The sequence below is a fragment of the Pangasianodon hypophthalmus genome, chromosome 8 (assembly GCF_027358585.1).
Source record: "Pangasianodon hypophthalmus isolate fPanHyp1 chromosome 8, fPanHyp1.pri, whole genome shotgun sequence".
NCBI lineage: Eukaryota > Metazoa > Chordata > Actinopteri > Siluriformes > Pangasiidae > Pangasianodon > Pangasianodon hypophthalmus.
Window position 1 is genome coordinate 750,316 of NC_069717.1, and position 24,800 is coordinate 775,115.

The 24,800-nt window shown below is 43.4% G+C and overlaps 2 protein-coding genes across 12 annotated transcripts; both read right to left on the bottom strand.

The window, feature by feature from the left end:
* Positions 1-1,424: 1,424 nt before the first annotated feature.
* Positions 1,425-4,696, bottom strand: LOC117597811 (N-acetyllactosaminide beta-1,3-N-acetylglucosaminyltransferase 3). The gene is made up of 3 exons (XM_053236048.1): positions 4,629-4,696; positions 2,585-2,645; positions 1,425-2,468 (listed from the first exon to the last, which is right to left on the bottom strand). The coding sequence occupies exons 1-3, from the start codon at positions 4,694-4,696 to the stop codon at positions 1,944-1,946; spliced, it is 654 nt and encodes a 217-aa protein (XP_053092023.1). The 3' UTR covers positions 1,425-1,943.
* Positions 2,423-13,647, bottom strand: LOC113525136 (N-acetyllactosaminide beta-1,3-N-acetylglucosaminyltransferase 3-like). 11 transcript variants are annotated; one of them, XM_053236408.1, is made up of 6 exons: positions 13,508-13,647; positions 13,318-13,417; positions 12,896-12,931; positions 12,601-12,631; positions 4,380-7,288; positions 2,423-2,645 (listed from the first exon to the last, which is right to left on the bottom strand). In XM_053236408.1, the coding sequence occupies exons 4-5, from the start codon at positions 12,623-12,625 to the stop codon at positions 6,126-6,128; spliced, it is 1,188 nt and encodes a 395-aa protein (XP_053092383.1). In that variant the 5' UTR covers positions 12,626-12,631; positions 12,896-12,931; positions 13,318-13,417; positions 13,508-13,647; the 3' UTR covers positions 2,423-2,645; positions 4,380-6,125. The 11 variants fall into 11 exon arrangements, with proteins under 11 accessions (XP_053092383.1, XP_053092382.1, XP_053092380.1 ...); XM_053236407.1 differs by lacking the exons at positions 12,601-12,631; positions 12,896-12,931 and adding an exon at positions 3,957-3,992 and having other exon boundaries at positions 4,380-4,427; positions 4,629-7,288; positions 13,318-13,365; positions 13,508-13,629; XM_053236405.1 differs by lacking the exons at positions 12,601-12,631; positions 12,896-12,931 and adding an exon at positions 3,957-3,992 and having other exon boundaries at positions 4,380-4,453; positions 4,629-7,288; positions 13,318-13,365; positions 13,508-13,629.
* Positions 13,648-24,800: the final 11,153 nt, after the last annotated feature.

Below are 24,800 nucleotides of genomic sequence, written 5' to 3' on the forward strand. Positions count from 1 at the left end.
AGCTTTGCGGAACACCAAACTTTACCTTAGTATGTGGAGAGAAGTCAAATAAGACCTGAGCCAGGAGAGGGCCCTTCCCTTAAAGCTTATTACATTTTCTAGTCTAGTGCACTAAGGTCAAGCAACAGGAGACACAAGGAGACACAACACTGATCAGAGGCCAGTAGTTGGTCATTTACCACTTTAACCAGCGCTGTCTCTGTGCTATGATGAGGCCTAAATCCTGACTGATACATTTCATGAATGTTATTCCTATGTAAGTATGAGCATAGCTGCTGTGCTACAACCTTTTCTAGGATCTTGGAGATAAAGAGGAGGTTAGATATTGACCTATAACAGGAGTCAAGGTCAGGTTTTTTAATCAGGGGTTTGATAACTGTTAGTTTAAAAGATTTAAGTACATAGTCAGTGCTAAGGGAAGAATTGATTATCTTTAAAAGAGGTTTCACTGTTTCAGAAATTATCTGTTTGAAGAAACATGTAGGTAAGGGATCTAGTATACAAGTTGATGATTTTGATGAGGAAATTAGTAAAATTAGTTTGGTCCCTCAAATGGGAGTAAAACAATCATTGATCTAATATTATTATATTATCATCTACAGGGTTAGTTATAAAACTGTATGGTTTTAAATTAATAGTCTGAATTTTTTTGCCTAATATTTTCAATTTTGCTATTGAAAAAAAAATCATTAAGTCATCACTGATTGTGTGCATGTTTCTGTTTGTATTAAACCTAGGATTAGTTTTAATAATCCTCCAGTTAGGGTGGAGAGATACATTGATTTCGCAGCACTAAGAGCTTTTCTTGTTTACAAGTGCATGTTTTCTGGCTGTTGCCTGCAATCCTGAAAAACAACATATTGCAAAAAGTTATTTGTTGTGAGAAACTGATTTCAGGTTCGGGTCAGGTTCAGTCTTAAAATTTAACAGTACCAGAAGGGTCAGGTCGAGTCAAACAGTGTCAGGTATGGGCCAGGTTCAGGCGTCAATTTAAAGCCCATGCAGACCTCTACTGTAGAGTTGTGTTGATTACTGCAGGTGAAGCAGCGATGAGTATGTGGCAGAGAAAGACACTCCACTAACGGTTCTTTTCATTATTATCTTATATTATCTTAACAGGAAAATTCTTCAACAAATATGTTACATCAGAGCTTGTGATCATCCCCACACCTGTAACACATATAAATACAGACCTTGGATTTATTAGCACAACACCCACACCCTCAACATTCCTGTTAATACACACAGAATATCCCGTAATTATAAATATTTACTGTATTGTTAGCTTTTTCACTCAACTACCTCAGCTCGAGGTTGGACAGCATTGTATTGCACAAACCTGCACTTTATTCCACATACATACATTTTCATGATATACAGTACATTAGAATATTCAGGTGTCATGACAATTAATAATTAATTAATGTTACATGTACAAAGTGTACATGAGCTGAAAGGACTTAAGTTCCAGAGAGAGAAAAAAGAGAGGCAGGTGAGGGAACAACTGCAGTACAACAGGAACTAACTCGCTTAGCTGATGTTCCACAGTTTGTGATGTGACTATAAATAGATAAAATGTACGACATGTCGTTCTTTAATAAATGACAATCTGGTTGTGGTATAAGAGTAATAAAACACGTGCTGTTATGGGGAAATAATCCATTTTCCTCTAACTGCACTGTCTATAGTGTGTTATTCCTTAAAGCACGATCTACCGTCAGTCAGCCTCACCATATTATTAATAATAATAAATTATTGAGATGATTAAATTAAATACGGAATTATACCAATCACCCTGTTTATGAACATCACTAGAGTGCAGTTGTGTTAAATTTGACAGTGAGTAATATTTTTTACTCAGTAACTGCTCTATAATGATGTTCATAACCAGCACGTGTCATCAGCCTCTGTTTTGGTATTTATTGTTTTGTTTCATTTTTGTGTCACATGTTTGTGTCATTCTGCTCACTAAGGGCTTTCTTTCCACAAACCAAATCTTGTCGATGGATTTCATTCCACATAATAAAAATCTGGTGTGGGAGGAACCTGTGGACCAGGAGAACCTCACGGTAGTAGCATGGATTGTAGGGGTCCAGCTTTACTGAGGGAATGTTCAGACCCAGTGGCTTCACTCCCATATGAGACGAGGGTTTAAGTCCAGCCTTTTCCAGACACATTCCCATGTAAACATCATCGATGGGGACCAGGGTGATGGAATGAGACATGTTGTAGATGGTTCTGGAAGTGAAACGTGACAACAGGAAGCCGCCTCCGCTGCAGTAGGGAGGATACTTGTCTGATTCATAGACTTGGACCGGGACGTAGTATTTACTATCCTGCTCCCGGACTGGATCCATGTTTTCAATGAAGTGGCCGATAAATAGATGTTTGCTTCCATCGTTATCATATAACCCTTGTGGAAAAGCCTTTAATGTTGGATGCAGACGAATTTCGCTCACATTTGTTTGCTGATCTCAGGAACAGGTCTGGTGATGTCTGAGGTTCAGGTTTGAACTTTGGTTTGTCAGTTGTGTTTTGTGATTTCTTGTTCTGAATGTCTGTTCGCAGCAATAATAACAAACACAGAATGGCCGTGGTGAGCAGAACAGCCGTCTCCAGCTTCCACCTCCTTCTCCTGGATCCCACTAGAAAGAAATCAGAGATAATAAACCAGGTTTTTAATTCAGAGCTAAAAGCCATACATCAAAACACATCATCCATAAGTTTCTCCCAGCAGTGTAAAGAACGGCAGAGACTTTAGAGAAGCGATAGCAGGTGAGAGTGTGTCAGAGCTGAGATCATCGAGAGGCAATTCGAAATGTAAACATGAATTCTAAATATACCAGAAAATATTTTCTCTTTTCTCAAATTCCACTGAAAGATTATTCCGTTATCATCCCCAACCCTAGACTGGGGTGTAACACTGTCAACACCTGCTCCACAAAGGAACATTTAGAAACGTATATAGAGGACATCTGTTAAATATTTTTATTAGCAATGCACCAAAACTTTTTTGGCTGAAAATGGTTAAAAATTCCTCTTTTGGTTTTCAGGTTTAAAACTTTGACTGGAAAAAAGAACGATAACAATAAATAGAAAGTGGTTAAAAATGTTGTTTGCTGGTTCAAACAGTTCAACAGTTTGAGCAGCAGATCAACCGTGAAAACATTTCCCGCTTTCTACCAGGGACATTAGACAAGCGATTTGTAAATGAAAATTGTTTTATATTTTTGACAGATTACTGCGTTTATTACATCACTCTGCAGTCGTGGCTGAAACTGTGACTCATTGTAATTACTGCAACAATCACACAATGACAGACTAGGACACAATGTACTTCAATTCAGATCAGGTAGCACCTGGTACAGTTGTTTGCAAAAGTTTGTGTACCCCACCCAAATCACATATTTTTGAAATTCTTAATTGAAAAGAAGTAAACACAAACTCTGCAGAAAATTATTTAAAAAATATAACGTTTGTAAAGTTGTAAAGACTCCAGAACATAGTTATCTTGCTATGCTTTAATTGAATCATTAGGTCATAAATTGTCATTAGGAATAATAATTCCAGAGTGTAATAAATTCCCTGGCTCTAACACGCAGCAGTCATGAGCTCCTCTAAGCAGCTGACTGACGATCTGAAAATGAAGCTAACTGATGTGTAACTCAGTATAAATGATGGTCTGGTCTGGTGCGGTCTGACATGTCTGTAAAAACACAGCTTAAATACAAACATCTTCGGGAGCAAGTGCACGTGTTATCACCCCCTCATGTCAGGAAAACCTTTTCCCAAGCGTAGGAAGAGAGTTTGAAGGATAAGACAGGAGGAAGCCTTCTTAGAGCTTCTTCACACAATAAAGGTTATAAAACATTCTCAGTGTAACATGTTTACGGGTCACAGAGAGAAAATATGCAAATCATTTGGGTACAAATGAAATGAACATAATCATTACTTACTTATTAAATATAATATTAATGAGCTCAGTGTAGATTCTGTAAAATGAGAGGATTAAAATAATGATAAAGAACAGGAATGCATTAAATCAAAAATGTTTTAGAGATTTTTTTTTTCAAGCTAACAGTGTAGCTATAAATGGAAAAAAATTAAATCTTGATTGCTTTAATAATGAGACATTTGTTCATTATTTGTTGCACAGTTCAGTCTTTAGTCTTTAGACTCTAAAGCATGATTTATTCTGATTAGAAATAATAATCGACTTAAAAATCAAACATCAGACAGTTAATAAGTCACTCAGTGCACAAATTTAAGCCTTAACATTACAAACGATTTGCAGAAATAAATAGTTAGAATTCCATGATGGATTAACAGAAAGAGAGAAACATGATGATGATAAAAGTATATGTAGAGTTCACACTTACACTGACAGAAACGGCTTTCTTCACATCTCTGCTTTCTGGTTCGCATTTCTAGTCCACATGAACAGCTGAATCAACTGATGAAGTGATTAACGGTTTAGCTCACAGAACTCATTTGAATCAAGAGGAAAATAGGTTGAGAGGAAACACACACCCACACACACACACACACACACACACATACACACACACACATACACACACACACACAGAGAGAACAACTCAAATAAACACAATATAAAATTAATTTACCTGTAATACGGTCTGAAAACACTCAGCAGGTCAACGAAAGAGGTGAAGAAGAGAAAGATATCAGCCATGATTGTGTGTGTGTGTGTGTGTGTGTGTGTGTGTGTGTGTGTGTGCGCGTGTGCTCTGAACACAGATGTCAGATTACCTCCTGTCAGTCATTTTATACACACTCCCCAATGCCCCTTCACTCCGCCCCCACCTCAGCTAGGAGATGAAAAAAAACAAAACTAAAAAATACTTGGTAGAAGTCTGTAAGCTCCCAGCGCAGCCAGATAATTTTTGCGTTTAACGAGAAATGCAATAATGCTTAAGACTCCTCCCATCTCGGAAACTCGGGTATCAAAATTATTTCTGAGTTTCCCAGTCGTAATTATGACTTGAGGGGTCATTCATGTGCAACTTCCTAGTGGGAAACATGTATTTACAGCGCTTCACCAAGCGGGAGTAATATGAGCAGGGGTAGCTCAGTGGGTAAGGAAGGTGACAGCAGGAAGCCACATACGCTGCAGTAGACATAAATAACCAACAAATAATGAAGAGAAAATCCCCCAACACATACACACACACACACACACACACCCACCCCCTGCCTGCACACACAAACACACAAACACACACGCACACAAACACACACACACACACACACACACACACACCGCCCACACACACAAACACACACTCACCCCTCACAAATCACACATTCACCACACACACCTCACACACCCCACACACACACACATGCCAGCTATGTATCTTTAATGTCTGTGTGATATTGTAGAGAAGCGATAATGGAACAAATACAGCTGAAACGGTGGATGTTTAATGGTAAAGATGTAAGGTAATCTCAGATGATTGATGTTGTTTCAGAACAGTACTGTTATGTTGAAATAACAACAGTGGATGTGATCTAAGAGTCCATATGGAGAGACTGTAATTTGCCTGTTAAAATGTTGAATATTTCTTTATTACTCATTGTGTTGAAAGAATGTGTGTCTGTATAATGAGAAAGAGCAACTGTATCATTTGAGGTCATGTGTTAGTGTTGGTGATATTAGAAATTAGACACAGTATGTATGGTTATAGGAGAAGTTTAAGAGAGTTGTACAGTGTACAACTATAAATAGATAAAATGTACGACATGTCGTTCTTTAATAAATGACAATCTGGTTGTGGTATAAGAGTAATAAAACACGTGCTGTTATGGGGAAATAATCCATTTTCCTCTAACTGCACTGTCTATAGTGTGTTATTCCTTAAAGCACGATCTACCGTCTGTCAGCCTCACCATATTATTAATAATAATAAATTATTGAGATGATTAAATTAAATACGGAATTATACCAATCACCCTGTTTATGAACATCACTAGAGTGCAGCTGTGTTATTTTATTTTGTGAGTAATATTTTTTACTCAGTAACTGCTCTATAATGATGTTCATAACCAGCACGTGTCATCAGCCTCTGTTTTGGTATTTATTGTTTTGTTTCATTTTTGTGTCACATGTTTGTGTCATTCTGCTCACTAAGTGCTTTCTTTCCACAAACCAAATCTTGTCGATGGATTTCATTCCACATAATAAAAATCTGGTGTGGGAGGAACCTGTGGACCAGGAGAACCTCACGGTAGTAGCATGGATTGTAGGGGTCCAGCTTTACTGAGGGAACATGCAGGCCCGCTGTCCTCACTCCCATATGAGACGAGGGTTTAAGTCCAGCCTTTTCCAGACACATTCCCATGTAAACATCATCGATGGGGAGCAGGGTGATGGAATGAGACATGTTGTAGATGGTTCTGGAAGTGAAACGTGACAACAGGAAGCCGCCTCCTCCGCAGTAGGGAGGATACTTGTCTGATTTATGGACTTGGACGGGGATGTAGTATTTACTGGCCGGTTCCCGGATCGGCCCCACGTATTGGATCAAGTGGCCGATAAATAGATGTTTGCTTCCATCGTTATCATCTAACCCTTTGAGATACTGCACCATGTTGTCTGTGTTGGCGAAAATGTCGTCATCTCCGTTGAGGAGAAAGTGCACATTGGGGCAAAACCTCTCCATCCATTCCAGGAATAGGACCTGCTTCAGTGTAAGGTTGAAAAAGGAATCTTGAAAGTCCCACTGAAGTATGTCCTGGTACTTGCGGTTCTCCAGCTGCAGGAGTTTGTTCAGTCTTTTCTTCTCGAACCTGTCTCCTGTGGTTCCAGATATGAACACAGTGCGGATCCACACGCCACTCTGAAGCCTCTCAGAAGCCCACGTTTTTCGCAGAACCTCCCGCCGCTCGTAGTTGGGTGGAGAACTTTTGATGGCCAGCAGCAGGAAAACATCTGAGGAGTTCTCTGGACCGCCGCACTTCCCAGGAATGTTGAGCAGCATAGGGAAATGCCGACAGTGGCGGTAAAAAAGGAAATCTTGGATGTGTTTGGGTAAAGTGGAAAAGCCTGTAATGTTGGATGCAGACGAATTTCGCTCACATTTGTTTGCTGATCTCAGGAACAGGTCTGGTGATGTCTGAGGTTCAGGTTTGAACTTTGGTTTGTCAGTTGTGTTTTGTGATTTCTTGTTCTGAATGTCTGTTCGCAGCAATAATAACAAACACAGAATGGCCGTGGTGAGCAGAACAGCCGTCTCCAGCTTCCACCTCCTTCTCCTGCATCCCACTAGAAAGAAATCAGAGATAATAAACCAGGTTTTTAATTCAGAGCTAAAAGCCATACATCAAAACACATCATCCATAAGTTTCTCCCAGCAGTGTAAAGAACGGCAGAGACTTTAGAGAAGTGATAGCGGGTGAGAGTGTGTCAGAGCTGAGATCATCGACTTCATTTCCAGTAACAATACTCTCTGAATGATGGAAAGTAAAACGTCAAATTACACTCAAAGATTATTCCGTTATCAGACTCCAGAACTTAGTTATCTTGCTATGCTTTAATTGAATCATTAGGTCATAAATTGTCATTAGGAATAACAATTCCAGAGTGTAATAAATTCCCTGGCTCTAACAGTCAGCAGTCATGAGCTCCTCTAAGCAGCTGACTGACGATCTGAAAATGAAGCTAACTGATGCCTACAAAGCAGGAGAAGGCTATAAAAGATACCAGTTCACAATTTCCACTGTCTGAAGCATCATTAAGAAATGGCAGTTAAGGGGAATCGTGGAAGTCAAGGCGAGATCAGAAAGACTGAGAAATCTCTCAGATGGAGCTGCCTGTATGCTGAGCAGAAAGGAAAAGTGAAAGCCCCGTATCACACTGAGGACCTGCAAGAAGGTAGATCTGACATAGCAGTGGTGCTGCCCTGTTCTACTCTGCAGCATTGCTCACACAAACATGATCTGCATGGAAGAGTCATCAGAAGGAAACCTTTTCTGTGACCTCACCACAAAAGTCAACCTCTGATGTATGCAAAACTACAGTGTGCCTAGATAATAGGAAACAAGTGCTGTGATACTTCTGATGAAGTAAAAATGGATCTTTTTGGCCACAAACACTACAGGTATGTTTGTAGGGAAAAAAAAGGAGCAGCGTTTAAAGAAGAACATCTTGCCAGCTGTTAAGCATGGAGGTGGATCTACTACGCTTTGGGGTTGTGTGGAAACATTACATCTGTAGATGGAAGAATGGATTCCAGGAAATATATATATATCAATGTTAATCACCTGAACTGTCAATGGTTTTAATGTTATGGCTGGTCGGTGTACAGAAGACATTTTATATACAGTATATATATATATATACCAATCAGCCATAACATTAAAACCATTGACAGTTCAGGTGATTAACATTGATTATCTCATTACACTTGTCAAGGGGTGAGATATATTAGGCAGCAAGTGAACAGTCAGTTCTTGAAGTTGATGTGTTGGAAGCAGGAAAAATGGGCAAGCGTAAGGATTAGAGAGACTTTGACAAGCGCCAAATTGTGATGGCTAGATGACTGGGTCAGAGCATCTGACCTGAGCACTGGGACAGATGACTGGATCAGAGCAAAGGTCTTGTGGGGTGTTCCCGGTATGCAGTGATTAGTACCTACTGGGGGCAGTCGTGGCCTAATGGATAGAGAGTCGGACTTGTAACCCGAAGGTGAACCTGAAGGTTGTGGGTTTGAGTCTCAGGTCCGGCAGGGATTGTAGGTGGGGGGAGTGAATGACCAGCGCTCTCTTCCACCCCCAATACCATGACTGAGGTGAGACCCTTGAGCAAGGCACCGAACCCCCAACTGCTCCCCGGGCGCCGCAGCAAAAAAAAGCTTCCCACTGCTCTGGGTGTGTGTTCACTACTGTGTGTGTGTGCACTTGGATGGGTTAAATGCAGAGCACAAATTCCTAGTACGGGTCACCATACTTGGCCACACTTCACTTCACTTCACTAAAAGTGGTCCAAAGAAGGACAACCGGTGAATCGGTGAGAGGGTAATGGGCAGTCAAGGCTCACTGATGTGTGTGGGGAGTGAAAGTCCATCTGGTCCGAACCAACAGAAGAGCTACTGTAGCACAAACTGCTGAAAAGGTTAAAGCTAGCTCTGATAGAAAGGAGTCAGAACACACAGTGCAGTGCAGCTTGCTGCGTATGGAGCTGCGTAGCTGCAGAGCGGTCAGAGAGCCCATGCTGACCCTGTCCACCACCGAAAGCTCCTACAATGGGCACGTGAGCATCAAAACTGGACCATGGAGCAATGGAAGAAGGTGGCCTGGTCTGATGAATCACATTTTCTTTTACATCATGTGGAAGGCCGGGTGCGTGTGTGTCACTTACCTGGGGAAGAGATGGCACCAGGATGCACTATGGGAAGAAGGCAAGCCGGCCTTCCACATGATGTAAAAGTTCTGCTGGGAAACTTTGGGTCCTGGATTTGGATGTTACTCTGACACGTACCACCTACCTAAACCTTCCTGCAGACCAGGTTACACCCCTTCATGGCAACGGTATTCCCTAATGGCAGTGGCCTCTTTCAGCAGGATAATGCTCCCTGCTACACTGCAGAAACTGTTCAGGAATGGTTTGAGGAACATTACAAAAAGTTCAACGTGTTGACTTGGCCTCCAAATTCCCCAGATCTCAATCTGATCGAGCATCTGTGGGACATGCTGGACAAACAAGTCCGATCCATGGAGGCCCCACCTCACAACTTACAGGACTTGCTGGATTTGCTGCTAAAGTCTTGGTGCCAGATACCACAGCACACCTTCAGAAGTCCATGCCTCAAAGGGTCAGAGCTGTTTTGGCAACACAAGAGAGACCTACACAATATTAGACAGGTGGTTTTAATGTTATGGCTAATCGGTGTATATATACACAAATAATGAACGGGAAAATTTCCCTCTCGGTCATGCTGAATTCTGCAGAAAAGCTACACAGCATTAACACTGTTAGCCTTTTGTAAAGTAGAAAAACATAATCCCTTTGGTTTAGATAAGTGATACGCACTTAAAATAATTATATAATAGTGCAATATTTGCATTGATAAATGTGTACAGGATGTAAAGGCCTACTGTTTTCATAAAAAAATTCAAAAAGAACATCTGTCTGTTGACATGCCTGATCAGAAAGATATATTTATTTTGAGATGTAGACAATATATGTTCAGCTTTGCATTTATATATTCAGAGTTAAAACTGAAGAGTTTGGTTCCAAAACGCTATAAATCCATTTTGATTAATTTGAGTAAAAATGTGTTTTCTTTACCAAGAAAGTGGCAAGATGAAAACCACTATTTTCTGTTTCAAACTTTCACATAGAATCTTTAGGTTCTAATAACATTAAAAATTCAAATCCAGATTTTGATTTCCAAAGATTTATTATAAAAACTGATTATTTTTTTCCCCAAAATGCAATAAATCCATTGAATCAATATAAAAGTAATTTTTCATATTGAAACTGTTGAAAATACACAACAAAGTAAGTTGATCCACATATGACAGCCTCTGAACCTGGTCAATACTAATCTCATATACAGACACTGGACTAAAAATACACTCAATCAGTCATCGCTCTCAAAATGAATTCAACAACTCATCTTGTTAATGCTATAAATTAAATACATCAATAAAAGAAAATTTCATCGTGACCAAGAACATGAACAACAATATCACATTAGACCACAGAAATTCCAAAATGACATTTCCCTTACATTCAACTTCTGAAAGTGCGTTCATCTTTGCCATGTCACATTCATTTAGTTGACTAGTGCTATACGCTGTATTAACAAAAACATTCATGGCATTAATAAAAACACTTAGTTTTCATATTAAGAACACTGTAAAGAAGAAAGATTCACATATTATAGTATCAATTTTATATCACTTGTAGGCCTAAAAGATTTTTTGAAAGATTTTATTCATCCTATAGCCCTGTTGAGCAAGGTCACCACGAGCTACTGATAGGTAAAGGAATAACTTGCTCAAGCAACAGCCGGCATTTTTCCTCGTCTTTTTAAACTCCTCATGTAAATGATTAGATTTTGATGGCTTACGTTTCTTCCCCACCGCAGAAACCACCACAGGTTCATCAATGCCATCAAAATTATTCATTTTTTGTTTGTTTGTTGATCACAAAGTACAAAGTAATGAGGAACACTAGGATGCTGAGTGTATTCAAAGCGCCGCCATTACTGTTTACAGTGCGTGGAACGGTGCGCTGTGATTGGTTGAGCGGATGTATCGCATTGTGCAGAGAAGGGAGACTGGCGTTTGTCGCAGTTTGGAAAGAAAGGGAGAAAACATGACAGAATAACACGGCGGATATCGCGTTGTGCGTAAAATTAAAAACTGACTTTTCAATACCGACCAGATACAATACTGATTTTGGCGGGAACTCAATTTTTTTTAAAATGGCGTTTATCGCGTTTTGGAACCAAACTCTTCAACTATTATTATTATTCACAATTTACATTTGTATATATAATTTCCTTTTTGGCCCTTTATTTTATATTTATATATATAAAAAAACTTAAATCATTAGAATGTCCTAAAAGTCCTCATGGCATTAGCATGCATGCTGGTTAACCACATTTTGTGTATTTGTTAATTCTATGGTAAAAAAAAAAAAACTCTGTTACTCAGTGAAGAGATGTTGAAAAATGATTAAAAATAAAGTTTAATCTTTAAGACTTACACGAGCTAAATGGTGCTGCAGTCATGGAATCACTTTTATTAGCACATCTCAGCATGTCTGTGTGTGATTTTACATATGTACAGACTTGCTTTGCTGACAGACAAAGTGCACTTGGTGATGTTCCCCTGGAGAGAACATCAGCGTTATTGGGTTCTGCTCAGTGGTTTTGTGTGTTTTGTGAAGTTACAGGATTTCCCTAATCTATACACACACATACACACACACATACACACACATGATATATATATATACAGTATATAAGGAACCATGTGTGCCAGAGCGTGATTTGTAGTTTGTGGGATTTACATGAAGTTTAATTTTACTTTATTACTACTGATAAATAGTTAGATAGATTAATTAACTAACTATTGAATAATTTATTATTATTATTATTATTATTATTATTATTATTATATACAGTATTTTAATATTATGAAATCTAGTAATTGACACACTGTATTTCCTATTTACAATTTTTGCTTTTAAATCATTAAAAAAATTATATATATATATATATATATATATATATATATATATATATATATATATATATATATATATATATATATATTAATGATATAAAAGCAAAAATATTATATAAATAAATATATATCTATATACATGCAGTATATAATAATTTTTGTGAAGAAGTGTGTGACTGAATCTGCAGCTCTAAATTCTAAAGTTCTGAGTAGAGACGTGTAGTTCTGTGTATTTACACGTGTAGAGACGTACGTACTTTACACATTTCCCCAGTTTCTTCACTCCGCTGGAGTTCTTTTGTACCCGAGTTAATGAGTATAAAGTTACAAACTGGCTTGTGAGATGTTTCATATAACCAGCAGTAATATTTTGCTTACCGTAAATCCACTTCAGCACCTCCATGTTCACCTGAAACAGATCCAAACCTTACATTAATACAGAGAGACAAATAATTAAACACTAGTATAACAGCTAGTATAGGAAAAGTATAGGAAATGTATTAAGTGTGTTTAAAAATGGAAATAAACAGAAGGAAGTGATGTAATAATGGTCTGATCTTCGATGGTTTCTACGTCTCCAGAGTATATATATAAATACAAACATCTTCGGGTGACAGAGACAAAATATGCAAATCATTTGGGTACAAATGAAATGAACATAATCATTACTTACTTATTAAATATAATATTAATGAGCTCAGTGTAGATTCTGTAAAATGAGAGGATTAAAATAATGATAAAGAACAGGAATGCATTAACTGAAAAATGTTTTAGAGATTTTTTTTTCAAGCTATCAGTGTAGCTATAAATGGAAAAAAATAAAATCTTGATTGCTTTAATAATGAGACATTTGTTCATTATTTGTTGCACAGTTCAGTCTTTAGTCTTTAGACTCTAAAGTATGATTTATTCTGATTAGAAATAATAATCGACTTAAAAATCAAACATCAGACAGTTAATAAGTCACTCAGTGCACAAATTTAAGCCTTAACATTACAAACGATTTACAGAAATAAATACTTAGAATTCCATGATGGATTAACAGAAAGAGAGAAACATGATGATGATAAAAGTATATGTAGAGTTCACACTTACACTGACAGAAACGGATTTCTTCACATCTCTGCTTTCTGCTTTGCGTTTCTACACCACATGGAAAGCTGAATCAACTGATAAGTTTAGCTCACAGAACTCACTTGAAGAAAGAGGGAATTAGATTAGGAGGAAACGCACACACACACACACACACAGAGAACAACTCAAACACAAAATAAAATTAATTTACCTGAACAGGTCAGCAAAAGAGGTGAAGAAGAGAAAGACATCTGCCATGATTTTTTGTGTGTGTGTGTGTGCTCTTAACACAGATGTCAGATTACCGTTTATGTGTTGACAGTGTTAAACACACAACACAGCAACGTAAAGGCCCTCCCCTGAGTGGAGAGAGAGAGAGAGAGAGAGAAGGAGAGGAGAAAAAGAGCAAGGAGGTAAAGTGTGTTAGAGACAGAAATATTGAAATATAATAATAAAATAATAATAATAATAATAACGTACACATACAGCAGTACATTTTCCTTTGATCCACCCAGAAACAAGTGAAAAAATGATTTCAAGCCTTTAATAAAATCCCACAAAAAGAAGAAGAAGAAGAAGAAGAAGTGCATGTTGCTGGTTACAGTCCCTATGGATTTATTTCTCACCTTCATCAACATACCTGTGAATTTACTGGACATTCTGGTCAAAGGTGCCCTCGCCTGTGCACGTGCAGTGAAACGCCGGAGGAGGGGGAAACCTGCTGGTCAGCTTGTGCGCCTCTGCTGACGCGGATATCGCACACTGCTGCTGGGAATATTTCTCTCCAACACGCGTTCACTGTGTAACAAACTGGACGAACTTGGGGAAAAACAAAGACTTTTCTTCATCTTCCGTCTTGTGCTCCACGGAAATGTGGCTGTGTAGACTGATACCGGACTCTGCGCTGCAGCTGGCAGGATTCCATCTCTTCAGAGTGGATCGCCACACGGAACCCTCAGGCAAGACGAAGGGTGGAGGAGTTTGATTTTACACTAATAATGGCTGGTGCAATGATGTGACAGTGATTCAGCAGTACTGTTCTCCTGATCTTGAGTCATTTTTCATAAACTGCATAAGCCCTTCTTCTCCCCACGAGAGTTTGCTTCATTCATACTGGTCAGTGTTTACATTCCACCACAAGTCAACATGCGTGCTCGCCGACCAGATACTGTGTGTGGAGCGCACACACTCGGACACATTTGTTATTGTCCTTGGCAACTTTAACAAAGGTAACCTCACACATGAACTCCCGAAATGCAGACAATCTATTAAATGCCTAAGAGAGGAGAACATTCTGGATGTTACACTACAGTAAGCAGTGCCTATCACGCCGTCCCATGAGCTGCACTGGGACACTCTGACCATGTCATGGTCCATCTGATTCCTGCATACAGGTTGTGAGGACATCAAGGCAGTGGACCAGGGAGGCTGTGGAGGATCTTTAGGCATGCTTGGACTGTACTGACTGGGATGTATTCAGGACTGGTACCAACAGTCTGGATGAGTACACAGAGGCTGTGACATCATACATAAGCTTCTGTGAGGTTAGCTGTGTACCATCACGCACCAGGGTGAGTTACAATAATGACAAACCCTGGTTCACAGCCAGTCTCAGACAGCTAAGGCTGGAGAAGGAAGCTGCATTTAAGAGTGGGGACAGAACCAGGTTTAAAGTGTCAAAGTATAAGTTTAGCAAGGCTGTGAGAGAAGCTAAACAGCTGTACTCTGAGAAACTACAACAGCAGTTCTCAGCCACTGACTCTGCTTCTGTCTGGAAAGGGCTCAGACAGATCACAAACTACAAACCTAAAGCCCCCCATTCTGCTAACGTCCTACGTCTAGACAACAGCCTGAACGAGTTCTACTGTCACTCTGAAAGACAATGGGACAGTCCTGTCACCATCCCCCATGACACCAGCCATCAACTCCAGCTCCAGCCTATCAGCTTCACCATCCCCACCACAGCAGGGGCTGCAGCCTCTCCACATATGCACACCTCAACGGCCCCCTCCCCTCCCCTCCCACCACAAGAACGACTCTCTCCATCCTAGAGAGAGACGTTAACAGAGTCTTCAAGAGACTGAACCCCTACAAAGCAGCCAGACCAGACTCTGTCTCTCCATCTACCCTGAAGTACTGTGCTGATCAGCTGTCACCAGTGTTTACAGACATCTTTAACACCTCACTAGAGATATGCCACGTGCCAGCCTGCTTCAAGACCTCCACCATCATCCCCGACCCCAAAAAACCCAGGATCACAGGACTTAATGACTACAGACCTGTTGCTCTGACATCTGTGGTAATTTTCAATTCAATTTTTTTTTCAATTTTACTTGTATAGCGCTTTTAACAATGAACATTGTCTCAAAGCAGCTTTACAGAACATAAGAAAGAAAAAGCATGCAAACAGAAACAAAAACATGCAAACAGTCCTAGATGTTAGACAGAATTATCCCTAGTGAGCAAGTCTGAGGCAACTGAGGCGACTGTGGCGAGGAAATACTCCCTTAGATGATATGAGGAAGAAACCTTGAGAGGAACCAGACTCAAAAGGGAACTTATCCTCATTTGGGTGATACTGGAGAGTGTGATATGAACAATGTCCTTTCTGTATTTATTTATAGTCATGTAGGTTGTTGTCTTCCTCAAAGTTCTCAAAGTCCACATAGGGGTGGCAGCGTTGCTTTGAACACCCAAATCCTCACGAGGCAGAAACCGGCTGGAGCAGGTCCATCTCCGGATGCCTCAGGATCCTCGTAGGGTTGGCCTCGTCTACTGGAGCTGGCACAATCTCTATGTGCCTCAGGATGGGTAGAAGAAGGGAAACAAGTGTAAAGGAATTAGCGTAGCTGCTGTTTAAATATTATTAAGCCCTAAGTCATAATGTGCAATTAATCAGATGTACTGAAGCACAAGGTTATGGTGTGTGTTAAGTGTTAAGTGTATGCCTGGCTAAAGATATATGTCTTTAATCTATGTTTGAACTGGGAGACTGTGTCTGAGCCCCGAACACTGTCAGGAAGGCTATTCCAAAGTTTAGGAGCTAAATACGAAAACGCTTTACCCCCTTTTGTAGACTTTGATATTCTGGGAACTACCAGAAGTCCGGAGTTTTGAGATCTTAAGGAGCGTGGTGGATTGTGATGTGTTAGAAGACTGGCTAGATACGTGGGAGCTAAACCATTTAGAGTACGTAAGTAGTGCTAGTTTATAATCAATTCTAAACTTAACAGGTAGCCAGTGCAGAGATGATAATATTGGGGTTATGTGATTATTTTTTCTTGACCTAGTAAGAACTCTGGCAGCTGCATTATGGACTAACTGTAGCTTGTTTATTGAATGAAGTCCTTTGAGCGCCTCGTGCCGTCCCACCTTAAATCCATCACAGACCCTCTCCTGGACCCCCTGAAGTTTGCCTACAGAGCCAACAGAATTGTAGATGATGCAGTTAACATGGCCCTTCACTTCATCCTCCAGCACCTGGACTCCTCAGGAACCTATGCCAGGATCCTGTTTGTGGATTTCAGTTCTGCATTCAATACATTGGGGGCAGTCGTGGCCTAATGGTTAGAGAGTCAGACTTGTAACCCGAAGGAGAACCTGCAGGTCGTGGGTTCGCTCTCCTCCACCCTCAATACCACGAGTGAGATGAGACCCTTGAGCAAGGCACCGAACCCCCAATTGCTCCCCAGGTGCCGCAGCAAAAAAAAAGGCTGCCCACTGCTCAGGGTGTGTGTTCACGGTGTCTGTGTGTTCACTACAGTGTGTGTGCACTTGGATGGGTTAAATGCAGAGCACAAATTCCAAGTATGGGTCACCATACTTGGCCACAAGTCACTTCACTCACAATCATCCCGGATACAGGACAAGCCCCACCAGCTGAGTGTGCCTGATTCCACCTGGACAGAAGGCAGCATGTGAGACTGGGAAAACATGTCTCTGACTCCCAGACCATCAGTACTGGTTCCCCCCCAAGGCTGTTCTTTCTCTTCTACTCTTCTGCCTGTACACCAACAGCTGCACCTCCAGTCACCAGTCCATCAAACTATTGAAGTTTGCAGATGACACCACCCTCATTGGGCTCATCTCTGAGGGGGACGAGAAGAAGTTGCAGAAACGCCCATGATTGAATGAGGAACGGATGGAAGTCTAAAACCATTTGGATGTAAGAACCTTTTGGAAAACTACCTTGGAAGTTTTTGGACAAGCCTCTCACACACACACACACACACCTCACATAAACACACTGGAAGTGTTTGGACGAGCCTCCTACACACCCACCTCACACACACCTACACATACATCTCCTCACACACACACACACATACACCTCACACACACACACTGGAAGTGTTTGGATGAGCCTCCTGTCAGTCATTTTATACACACTCCCCAATGCCCCTTCACTCTGCCCCCCACCTCAGCTAGGAGATGAAAAAAAAACAAAACTAAAAAATACTTGGTAGAAGTCTGTAAGCTCCCAGCGCAGCCAGATTATTTTTGCGTTTAATGAGAAATGCAATAATGCTTAAGACTCCTCCCATCTCGGAAACTCGGGTATCAAAATTATCTCTGAGTTTCCCAGTCGTAATTATGACTTGAGGGGTCATTCATGTGCAACTTCCTAGTGGGAAACATGTATTTACAGCGCTTCACCAAGCGGGAGTAATATGAGCAGGGGTAGCTCAGTGGGTAAGACATTGGACTACTGATCAGAAGTCCACGAGTTCAAATGTCAGCATTGCCAAGCTGCTACTGCTGGGTTACTGAGACTAACCTTAACCCTCACCTACTCAGGTGTATAAAAGAGATAAAAAAGTTGCTGAATAAGAGCTTTGGCCAAATGCCATAAATGTGATTGATTGATGAAAAAATGTTTTCACTTTGTTATAAGGATTATTGTGTTTAGATTAATAGCCAAAAAGTTTAATTTAATTAGTTTAAAATGAAATCTATAATAAAGTCTGAATAGTTTCTCGAACGCGCTTTATTTTAAAATAATAAAATAAACCTCTTCACTGCAGTGAACGCACGAGATGGAAAAAGGAGCGATACAAATAACCAGCAAACAATGAAGTGAAAATCCCCCAACACACACAAAAACACACCCACACACACACACACACCCCACACACACACCCCACACACACACACACAAAAACACACACACACACCCCACACACACCCCACCCCCCCCCCGCCCACAAACACACACACACACACACACACACACACCCACACACACCCCAAACACACACACCCCACCCCCCGCCCACACGCATAAACATACACACATAAACACACACACAAACACACACACACACCACACACACACACATAAACACACACCCACACACACCCCAAACACACACACCCCACCCCCCGCCCACACACATAAACACACACATAAACACACACATAAACACACACACAAACACACACACACACACCCCAAACACACACACCCCACACACACACAAACACCCCCCACCCACACACATAAACACACACACCCCACACACATAAACACACACACAAAGACACACACACACACCCCAAACACACACACCCCAAACACACACACCCCACACACACACACATAAACACACAAACACACACACACACACATAAACACACACACCTGACACACACACACACCCCACACACACACACCCCACCCCCCGCCCACACACAAAAACACACACACCCCACACACACACACCACACACGCACACACACACAAACACACACACACAGACACCACACACAAACACACACACACACCCCACACACACACCCCACACACACACACACACACACCCACACACACACACACACCAACCCCACCCACACACATAAACACACACACCCCACACACACGCACACACACCCCACCTCCCGCACACACACACAAAAACACACACACCCCACACACACACCACACACGCACACACACACAAACACACACACACAGACACCACACACACAAACACACACACACACACCCCACACACACACCCCACACACACACACACACCCACACACACACACACACCAACCCCACCCCCCGCCCACACACATAAACACACACACCCCACACACACACACACACCCCACCCCCCGCCCACACACACAAACACACACACCCCACACACACACACACACACCCCACACACAAACACACACACACACACACACATAAACACACACGCACACACACACACACACAAACACACACACACCACACACACACACACACACCCCACCCCCCGCCCACACACACACACACACACACCCCACACACACACACACCCCACACACACACACACACCCCACACACAAACACACCCCACACACACACAAACACACACACCTCATACACTCACCCCTCACAAATCAAACATTCACCACATGCACCACCGCCACACACACACACAAACATACACACAAACACACACCACCCCACACACACCCCCCACACACACACACACACACACACACCCCACCCCCAGCCCCCACACACACAAACACACACTCACCCCTCACAAATCACACATTCACCACACACACACCTCACACACCCCTACACCCTCTACATACACACCTCACATATACCCAAATCCCCCACACACACCCACATACACCACCCCACACACACCCCACACCGCCCCCAGCCCGCCCACACACACAAACACACACACATCTCATACACTCACCCTCACAAATCACACATTCACCACACGCACACCCACACACATCACCGCCACACACACCACCCCCCCCACACACACATACACACACCCACACACACCCCACACACACCTAAACACACCCCACACACACCTCACACACGCTAAGTGAGCCTGGTTCAGAGAATACAAAGTATAGATTCTATCACCACATGCGCGAGTCAAATAAGGATCGCCATTTTGTTATGTTTACCTCACATGCCAGCTATGTATCTTTAATGTCTGTGTGATATTGGAGAGAAGCGATATGTCACGGTTCATGGGTTCACCGGCCTGACCAATATTATGGATTCAGCGAATGCCGCCAGAGTCAACAGTTTTCTCTCGGACACGGCCGCACTCTCGACATGCAGGAGGAACAGATGGTCGCCACAGGTCGTGCGGTACAGGTACACGGGACGCGAGGCAGCTTGGAAACTGGCCGACTTACGTCAGGGCGACCTTCCGGTGTCGGATTACTCTATCGAGTTGGGCTCATGGGCTGGCAGACCGCATCCAGAGGGAGATATTCATGCTAGAGCTCCCAACGTCCCTGGACGGGCTTATCGCCCTGGCCATTAAGGTGGACGCACGCCTACAGCAGCAGGAACAGCGGGGGCTACGACGCGCAGTTCCGGTTGCCATGGATCTCCCGGTTTCCCTCTCCGGCGATGCGGTCAGCCCTGCGCACGATCCGGAGCCCATGCAGGTGGGCAGAGCCCGACTGTCCCGGGAGGAGAGGGATCGCCGTCGGACCAGAGGATTGTGCCTATATTGCGGAGGGGCGGGACACATTGCCTCGGGCTGCCCGGTAAAAGCCACCACCCGACCGTAGATCAGAGGTTACTGTCGGGTGGAATGGCGGCGGGTAAAGCCTCTTCCACAACGCTCCTTCCGGTACGGCTGCAGCAGGGAAGCACACTTCACCCCGGTCAAGCCCTTTTGGACTCTGGAGCGGGAGGTAATTTTATGGACATTCAGTTCGCTCTCCAACTTCACCTGCCGGTGTCTATGCTTAACCAGCCCATCTCCGTCAGTGCACTCAATGGCCAAACTCTCTCCAAAATCACACACACCACCGGCCCGTTAACACTCATCACGTCGGGGAATCACTCGGAGGAGATATGCTTCCTTCTCGCCGACTCCCCGCTCGCTCCTGTTGTCTTAGGTCACCCCTGGCTCTCGCTCCATAACCCTCACATTAATTGGCGTTCCAGTACGGTCTTGTCATGGAGCGAATATTGTCATGCTAATTGTCTTGTGTCTGCCTGTTCATCTGTGTCTAGTTCTGTTTTCCAGAAGGAGTCGGTGGATCTGTCTAACGTGCCTAAGGAGTACATGGACCTGAAGGGAGTGTTCAGTAAGTCTCGGGCCGCTTCTCTCCCGCCGCACCATCCCTATGACTGTGCCATAGAGTTATTGCCAGGTAAGTCTCCGCCTAAAGGCAAGTTATACTCGCTTTCTGTCCAAGAAAGGGAGGCCATGGAGAAATATATTTCTTATTCTTTGGCAGCCGGCTCATCCGTCCTTCCTCTTCTCCCGCAGGGGCTGGGTTCTTTTTTGTGGGCAAGAAGGACGGTTCTCTGCGGCCGTGTATTGATTACCGGGGGCTGGACAGCATCACGGTAAGGAACACTTACCCCTTGCCGCTGATGTCTTCAGCTTTCGAGCGGTTGCAGGGAGCGTCTTTTTTCACTAAACTTGACCTGCGCAACGCCTATCATCTAGTTCGCATAAGGGAGGGGGATGAGTGGAAAACCGCCTTTAATACCCCCAGGGGGCATTTTGAATACCTGGTTATGCCTTTCGGGCTGTCTAACGCTCCGGCGGTTTTTCAGGCACTCGTTAATGACGTGCTGAGAGATATGGTTGATCAGTTCATATATGTCTACCTGGATGACATATTGATTTTTTCTTCCTCTCTCCAGGAACATGTTCAGCACGTCAGGCGAGTGCTCCTTCGGCTGCTCGAGAATTGGCTTTTTGTCAAGGCGGAGAAATGCGTTTTTCCTGCACAGTCCGTTCCATTCCTGGGGTTCATCGTGTCGTCTGGGGGGTGCGCATGGATCCCGATAAGATCAAGGCTGTGGTGGATTGGCCAGCCCCTGGCTCTCGCAAGGCCCTGCAGAGGTTTCATTCGCAACTTCAGCCAACTCGCCACCCCTCTGACCGCCTTGACCTCCACCAAGACGGCATTTAACTGGTCGAGCGCAGCCCACGCTGCTTTTACCAACCTCAAGAGCCACTTCGTTTCGGTCCCTATTCTTATTGCCCCTGATCCGTCGCGTCAGTTTGTGGTGGAGGTCGACGCTTCGGAGGTGGGGGTGGGCGTGGTTTTGTCCCAGCGCTCCTCCGCGGACGGCAAGATGCATCCGTGCGCCTTTTTTTCTCATCGCCTGTCTCTCGCCGAACAGAATTATGACATTGGTAATAGAGAGCTGTTGGCGATTAAGTTGGCCTTGGAGGAGTGGCGTCATTGGTTGGAAGGTTTGGGGTGCCTTTTATCGTCTGGACTGATCATAAGAACCTTGAATATATCAGATCGGCCAAACGTCTTAACTCCAGGCAGGCTCGGTGGGCTCTTTTTTTCGGTCGTTTTGCTTTTTCCATCTCGTATTGTCCGGGCTCTAAGAACGTCAAGCCCGACGCCTTGTCCCGCGTTTTTCATGGTTCCGGTCGGCAGACTACTCCCAAGCTTATTTTACCCGAGAGACTTGTGGTCTCCACCATCACTTGGGAGATTGAGTCTAAGGTCCGCACGGCCTTACAAGGGGTAACGCCTCCGTCCGGGTGCCCACCGGGTCGGTTATTTGTGCCGGAGAGGTTAAGGTCTGACGTCATCCGCTGGTGCCACTGCTCTAAGGTCGCTTGTCATCCGGGGATTAGTCGTACTGCCTTTTTGGTTCTGCTTCTGGTGCTTTTGGTTCTGCTTCTGGTGGCCACTGATGGCTCGTGACATTCGGGAGTTTGTTTTGGCTTGCTCGGTCTGTGCCAGTTGTAAGACTTCCAATCGTCCCCCAGAGGGTCTCCTTCAACCGCTGTCTGTCCCTTCTAGATCCTGGTCCCACATAGCGTTAGATTACGTTTCTGCCCTCCCTCCGTCCCAGGGTAAAACGGTGGTTTTGACCATGGTGGACCGGTTCTCGAAGGCGGCCCATTTTATTCCCCTGCCCAAATTGCCTTCTGCCAGGGAGACGGCGGTTGCTGTCGTTGATCACGTCTTTCGCATTCATGGCCTCCCGACTGATGTGGTTTCTGACAGGGGTCCCCAGTCCATTTCCAAATTTTGGAGAGAGTTTTTTCGGTTACTGGGGGCGACTGTTAGCCTTTTGTCTGGTTTCCATCCTCAGAGCAACGGGCAGTCCGAGCGAGCCAACCGGGATATGGAGCAAGTGTTACGATGTTTGGTTTCACAGAACCCGTCCTCTTGGAGCCAACAGCTCTCATGGGTGGAGTACGCACACAATTCATTGCCAGTGTCATCCACGGGCCTTACTCCGTTTGAGTGTAGCTTAGGGTACCAGCCACCTATTTTTCCCAGCTTGGAATCCGAAGTCGCGGTTCCCTCTGCCCACGCCTTCGTCCAGAAGTCAGACACTTCTCCGGGTGGGTGCGCGCACCAAGGCTCAGGCTGATCGCCACCGGTCGAAGCCTCCCGTCTACGTCGTCGGTCAAAAAGTGTGGCTTTCTAGTAAAAATATTCCGCTCCGCTCCGTTTTGAGTAAATTGGCTCCCAAATTCATTGGCCCATTCATTGTCACTAAGATTCTTAGCCCAGTGGCAGTCCGCCTCAAACTTCCTCCAGCATACAGGAGAATCCATCCCGTGTTCCACGTATCCAAATTGAAAACTGTTTTTCACTCGCCTATTAATCCGCCAGCCCCCGTTCCCCCCCGCCGCGTCTCGTAGATGGGGAACCCCTTTTATTCGGTTAACCGCATTCTGGACTCTAGACGGAGGGGACGCGAATTCCAGTATCTGGTGGACTGGGAAGGTTACGGTCCGGAGGAGAGAAGTTGGGTCCCGGCCAGGGACATATTGGATCACTCCCTTATCGATGATTACAATCGACGGGTAGGTTCTCCTGGTAGCGCCGAGAGGCGCTCCTAGGAGGAGGGGTACTGTCACGGTTCATGGGTTCACCGGCCCCTTCTGGCCGTTTCATGTACTACAGTTAATTAGTCATTGCTTTTAGCTGCCACTCATTACTGGCTCTATTTATACCTCAGCGTTTGTCCTGTCTTTTGTCAGTTCGTTGTCTTCATGTTTGTGTTGTTTCAGCTCCGCGGTTGCGCTGCATGCCTTGCTCCTCGGGAGGATTACTGTGTCCAGCTGGCTTCCTGGGACTGTTCGTTTCCGCTTGTTCAGTTTCTGCAACTTCATTAAAGCCTCGCCTTACTCGCTACTGAATCCGCCTCTGTTTTTGCCGCGACACGATAATGGAACAAATACAGCTGAAACGGTGGATGTTTAATGGTAAAGACGTAAGGTAATCTCAGATGATTGATGTTGTTTCAGAACAGTACTGTTATGTTGAAATAACAACAGTGGATGTGATCTAAGAGTTCATATGGAGAGACTGTAATTTGAGTTAACTGTAATTTGCCTGTTAAAATGTTGAATATTTCTTTATTACTCATTGTGTTGAAAGAATGTGTGTCTGTATAATGAGAAAGAGCAACTGTATCATTTGACGTCATGTGTTAGTGTTGGTGATATTAGAAATTAGATACAGTATGTATGGTTATAGGAGAAGTTTAAGAGAGTTTTACAGTG

Coding starts and splice junctions, on each gene's coding strand:
- LOC117597811 (XM_053236048.1), bottom strand. CDS start 4,696: ATGGCTGATATCTTTCTCTTCTTCACCTCTTTCGTTGACCTGCTGAGT. Junction 2,646..4,628: donor GTTTTCAGACCGTATTACAG/GTAAATTAATTT, acceptor ATTTCTTTCTAG/TGGGATCCAGGAGAAGGAGG. Junction 2,469..2,584: donor CTGCTCACCACGGCCATTCT/GTGTTTGTTATT, acceptor TCCTGAGATCAG/CAAACAAATGTGAGCGAAAT.
- LOC113525136 (XM_053236406.1), bottom strand. CDS start 13,547: ATGTCTTTCTCTTCTTCACCTCTTTTGCTGACCTGTTCAG. Junction 13,366..13,507: donor TCTTTTGCTGACCTGTTCAG/GTAAATTAATTT, acceptor CATGTGGTGTAG/AAACGCAAAGCAGAAAGCAG. Junction 7,289..13,317: donor AGAAATCCGTTTCTGTCAGT/GTAAGTGTGAAC, acceptor ATTTCTTTCTAG/TGGGATGCAGGAGAAGGAGG.